At 28.7% G+C, this 5980-nt stretch overlaps 1 protein-coding gene across 1 annotated transcript; it reads right to left on the minus strand.

Annotated features, from left to right (window-relative positions):
- Window positions 1-4950: 4950 nt before the first annotated feature.
- LOC103308728 (protein PIH1D3-like) lies at window positions 4951-5285 on the minus strand. Its single transcript, XM_008182673.3, has one exon. The coding sequence runs from the start codon at window positions 5280-5282 to the stop codon at window positions 5025-5027; it is 258 nt and encodes an 85-aa protein (XP_008180895.1). The 5' UTR covers window positions 5283-5285; the 3' UTR covers window positions 4951-5024.
- Between the last annotated feature and the right edge of the window lie 695 nt (window positions 5286-5980).

Consider the following 5980-nt stretch of genomic DNA (forward strand, 5'->3'; position numbering starts at 1 on the left):
AAGGCCGCAAACAGACTGACCTCTCATTTCTCAATAATCTATTCACTATTCAGTATGTTCAGTTGTTCACTAGGTATTTAGTATTTACTGTTGTCACTCAGTCACTACACACTGGTCTGTTAGTGTTTACTGTTAAATAATATTTATTTTAAAATTCGGTGAATTAATATGATGAGACATTATTATAATTAATTTTATTCTTGCCAATATCGGTCGTATTTTTATCGTTTTAATTTTAAGATTAAAAATATATGTCTAGAAATTAGCACATATTATATGTTGTGTGCACATTCAACTTGATTATATTTTTACATTTAAATATTACACTTTTCATATTACACAAAATTTACATTTTACATTAAGAATGTATGTAAATGTGTAAAAAAAATAAAAATAGGGGCACTGTCAAAATATTGGGGCACTAATTTTACCAGGCTCGACCGGAAACTGAAGTCTGCGCACGCCTATGGACGTGTCATAGTTTTAATATCGAAATGCGCTAAAAAAATATAGTTATCACTTTATCAGATACTAGCCGACCCGTCACAGCTTCGCCCGTGATTGGATGTTAATTTTACTTTTTTATCGTTTAATGTAATCGGCAAGTAAATATAAAAAACGGTTTATGGAAACATATTGAAATGTTTCTAGCGGTATAAATGATAAATATATTTTTATTATAAATATAGTACTGATCCCGTGCACTTCGTAGCCCGTTAAATGACCAACTCTATATGACTCAAACATTGTTCAATCCGCTATAAGTAACATAGTGCATACTCAAGACGCCATGTGATTGTAATTTCATTAATCAAATTCATAAGCTATTGTAGTTAACCACTTCGCTATACGTTAATATAAGTGTCGAATGTACCTTGTCATTGAGTAAGTCACAGTAATCTATGTGTTAGATTTGAATTCAATGATAAATCATTACATGCGAATACTATTCTGAGCGAAGATTATAGTTTTGCTAAATATATTGTGAGCCATGTTTTTATTGCTATCAACGTAAATTATTTTACTATTATAGTAATACGGTAGGTTTAATACATTTTTCCCGAAAATATTACATTTAAAAATACATTTTGTATAATAATATACCCATGTTAAAAGTTACAAGAAAGTAACTAAAATTGTTATTCTTTGTTTAAATAAAAAAATAATAATTGAATATCTTTAGAATATTTTGGTTACGGTATAAACTACTTTCTTAGGCTTAGCTATAAATTATTAATAATTAAAAATTTTATACATTTGTACTATAAAATATTTTGAACATTTTCATGATTTTATCGAATTTTGTCAATATTTAAATTTCAAATGCTAATAAATAAGAATTGTACTCATATATAATATATATTTTTATACAATTATATATATTTCTATAAGAACAACTCGTCTGGACATTTTATTAAATTTGCAAGCTCTTTGACCGAGCTAAAAATATTTTATCGAGATGTACAAAAAAAATAAAAAAAGTTGAAAATTTCAAATGTATTTATATTTATTAGTTTTTGAATTAGATTTAAATAAAACAATTAATTTAATATAATTTATTTGCGTAAAAATTACAGTTTTTTCCTAATTTTTGTTGTTCAATAATTGAACTTATAGGTATAGGTACTATATTATAAATTATGACATATTTGTCAAAAATTAAGTTTTTAAGTGGTACCGTAACTTAAGATATTTTTTCAAAATTTAAATTTTACAGATAACACATGAAAACATAAATTTGGCAACGTTGCACAACAAATCATCCGCAATCGTTTGACTTTTGAGGTAAGTATTAAAGTTAATGGTTTAACGTACGCAATCGTGTTCTTAAAAAGGTATATCTTACACAATCGTGTGGTACCCGGAAATTTAGATTTATTGAAATCATTCAACAGATTATTGACAGTAATATTAAAATAATAATTAGAAATTATTTTAATTAACAACTAACAAGATAACCATTAGTTTTCATAAAAACAATATAATTACAATACATATATATATATTATATACACTTTTTATTTTTTAAACGTATAGATGTTTTTAGTCTGGGTACAGATTTTTTTCATATGATTTTCGTAACGCTATGTTTATTGTCAGGAAAATGAACAATAAAAAAAATTAAATCAAAATCCTAACAAAATGTTGCATCCTACTAGATATTTTTCACTGCACTATACCCATCATACCTATGATTATTCAATTTTCCTGGCAGTCAGCAATGGCAAAATATCTAGTAGCATGCTACTTATAATATATACGATTTTTTTTATTGTTAAAGTTTTTAGGTATGACAGCTCGATAGTTATTTTATATAATACAAAACAATAACAATAACAACAAATACAAATAATAAGGGGGACGAAGTGGCCGAGTGGATTAAAGCGTAGGTTGCAACGCACACCAGCGCCGGTTCGAACCCGGCCACGGGTCTACGAGTGCCCACTAAAAAATATGCCAAACCAAAAACACGCGTGTTTACAAACCTATAATTTCCTCTCTTACAAACAAACACAAAAACAGCTAATGGCCATATAGTTGCCGGGGTTCACGATCAATAAAAAAAAAAAAAAAAAATAGGCATAATTTAACAAAACCCGCTTCCAACAGGTATAAAACAATTATTTTTTTTTAGTGATTACTTCAGATTTAATGTTGGGAATACAGAAAGGGTTGGGGAAAAGTTAAGAAATTCCAGGTAACTGATCAATAGTATACATTTAGTATGTAACGAGGGACAGTCGAAGAATAAGTATGACAGACGACAGTCCGTTAGATTCTTTTGATGAAATGTAGTATGCAAAAAGGAAAAACCATTTAATCCAATTTTATGGGCGTGATCGGGTAGAAGCGAATGACCCACGTTGAGTAAATCTAAGTTATTGAACCAGGTTTTTTATTAGAGGTATCAGGGACAATAGTTTTTTATTTGGTTGCGAAGTTGGCTGGTAGGTTAATCCAGTAGTTGGACCAAAGGTTTATTGTGTGACGTAAGATTTGGGCAAAATCCGTCCAATATAATTGAGCAAAGGGAGGAAATATTATGTTAGAAGTTGATTTGGCTAACCGCCTGTCAGCAACTACATTGCTATGATAAATACATATCGTAAATACTACATTATAATGGTAATAAGTAATAAGTAATAACTAATAACTATAACAACCCATAAGCTTATACCCATTTATTACCATTATACTATTTTATCAGGTCATCCTATATAGGTATTGAAGATGAAAGTAAACTCACCAGGCTGAATAAAAACTATTTAAGTAATTATAGATTAACTAATTGAACCCTCTGGCGACAGCAAAAGGATCGGCACAAATGCACAATATCAAAAAAACCACACACAAGTATACCTATTAATAACAATTAAAATTATGTATGCACTTTACTGTTTTTGAAGCAAAAACAGCAGACAATGGCCTTTCACAGCAATGATATTATACTTACGCATATGTCACCTTAGTATGTCCGGAAATTTGAAAGTGCATAATTTAAACGATGATCGCGTTAATTAAATGATACGGTATACTATTGATGACATCAAAACTGCACATAATATATCCACTTGTTTGAGTGGAAATTATGATATGATTATAGTGTTATTCATACTATATTATATTTATAATATCTAAGATGACTAGAAAGTTGTGGAACACAAAAATACAAATAACAAAAATAACCTAATATTACATTTAATTTTAGAACATGGCAATTTGTCAATATATGATACTTAACTATAAGTATCAATCTACGTGAAAAATCGAGAACTCAAATAAGCGTCTAGCCTCTAGATGAGCGACGAGCTAGTAATTTACAAAATGTAAAGCTACACCAATATACTGATCGTTGTATTTCTGACTCATGAGCCCGTATCCCACATCCCGGTAGTTCCGTTTATTATACAATATTATAATGTACCTAATTAGTAATTACATTTAAATAGAATAAAGACATATTATTATTATTAAATCATGACACTAATAACCATTATTAAATAAGCTTTTAACTAACCTGTCACTTATTTTCGTTATTATTACTATATAAGTAAGCAACCATCACACGTAATAATGAATAATAATTATCATATTATTCTATGATCATATTATGATAATTAGTGATAACGATAAATTATTGTATGACACACTGTGATAACATTTATACATCGGTGTATACAAATACGTATTCAGAATTGTCCATCCCCTCTCCCTACCACCAATAAACCTAATAAATTACGACTGTTGATGCATATTATATTTTATTGAATAAGTAAAAGTAAAATAATGAAAGATAAACATATATTTCTATCATCTAGGTACCTAGGAACGTCAACGTCCTCACAACCCTCAGCACACAGTTTTTCAGTTCATCGTTGTTGCATGAACGCATGATCAAAACATAGTAATTAGTATTAATAAGAAAAAAGTTTTCCAACAAGATGACATGAATTATTGTAACAAAAGGCAAATATTCCCATGTAAAAAATAACCACCCTGGGAAATTCCTCTCATTAAGTCCACCTAAACTCATCTCAGATTGCTATAATATTATATAATATGTGCAAAAGGTGATTTTTATAGCACGCGATGGTTGTTTCAAGTTGACATGACACTATAGACTAATACCAATAATCACCAGTAATATGACATTTAATAAACTCATTTGTTGCGTCAAAAAATGAACTGTGACACGTTCGAGGCGTGTTATATTTTGCCAAGAGCGCAAACTATTCGAATATTATTAATATTTCGAAAAAAAACCAACAAAAATAGTTATTTAAAAGAAAACTGGACTGAAACAATAAGGATTTTCTGCAGAGGCGTGTACAGACACAAGGAACGTTAGAGAATACTATATTATTCTAAATAAAATAACAGATTTTAATAACTGTAGAAAATTGAACATTATAAAAATGAAATATAATTTATTGAAAATGAAACAGAATATTTCAATAGGGAAAAAATATTGAACAATTTATTGATAAATAAGAACCTACTTATAATATTTTTATCCCTACATATCAGAAATTGATATCATCGTATTCACGTTTTAGGAATACAGTTATTGTAAGAGTATTGGTCAAGGAATTCCACGAAGCCTTCGACATTTGTTTGTGCACATTATGTGGAAAAGGCACGTGCAATCTATACTTAGGACTACGGATATCAACAGCGTCTTCTGTTATATCTGTACAAATGCCTGGCATACGGTCTCCTGGCATTTTCACTTCAATCACCATCGTTTCGCAACTGGAAGTCAGTGGAGTCTTTGGACCCATCTATAAAAAATTATAAACGTTATTTTAATGTCGAATGGTTTTTGTAAGATAAGCAAAATATAAAATTGTATTATCAGGCAAAAATATTTATTGCAACATGACATTTAAAATTGAGTTCGTATTCATATCATTAACATGCGTTTTAATTTGTAAATTAATAAGTTAATATGTAATTATTAATATTAATTATTACTATAATAATTAATAAGTTGAAATGTATGAGTGGAATTTAAAATTAAAAATATTATAGAACCCCAAAAATATTCATTTATCAACATTGAATTTAAGAATAATTTGGTTTATTTGGTTTGGGTAGATTTTATTTAACTATAATTTATCAATTTTTAACGAAATTAAGTTATTTTCAAGACACTAGAATAACGTCATTTGCGATTAAATTTATACGTTTCATACATGCTTTCGGCAGGAATATTGATTGTTGAATATTGGTCTATTGTACACTCGGCCCGTGTTTTTTTTCAGGTAAATATTATTTAGGTGTAAACTCATCCGGGGTTTTTACAGGTAAAAATTATTTAAGGTGAACCATTTAGCATTACCCAAAGGACACCATGAGAAGGCGATTCTCATTATCCTCCAAAAATTATTTTCATTTTCATATTATTATTCATAGTATGAATTACTATGAAATACTAAAACTGGAGAGAAATAGCTGAAAACAGAATAAGGTGGAGACT

The sequence above is a fragment of the Acyrthosiphon pisum genome, chromosome A1 (assembly GCF_005508785.2).
Source record: "Acyrthosiphon pisum isolate AL4f chromosome A1, pea_aphid_22Mar2018_4r6ur, whole genome shotgun sequence".
NCBI classification, from domain to species: Eukaryota; Metazoa; Arthropoda; class Insecta; order Hemiptera; family Aphididae; genus Acyrthosiphon; species Acyrthosiphon pisum.

Coding starts and splice junctions, on each gene's coding strand:
- LOC103308728 (XM_008182673.3), bottom strand. CDS start 5,282: ATGGGTCCAAAGACTCCACTGACTTCCAGTTGCGAAACGATGGTGATT.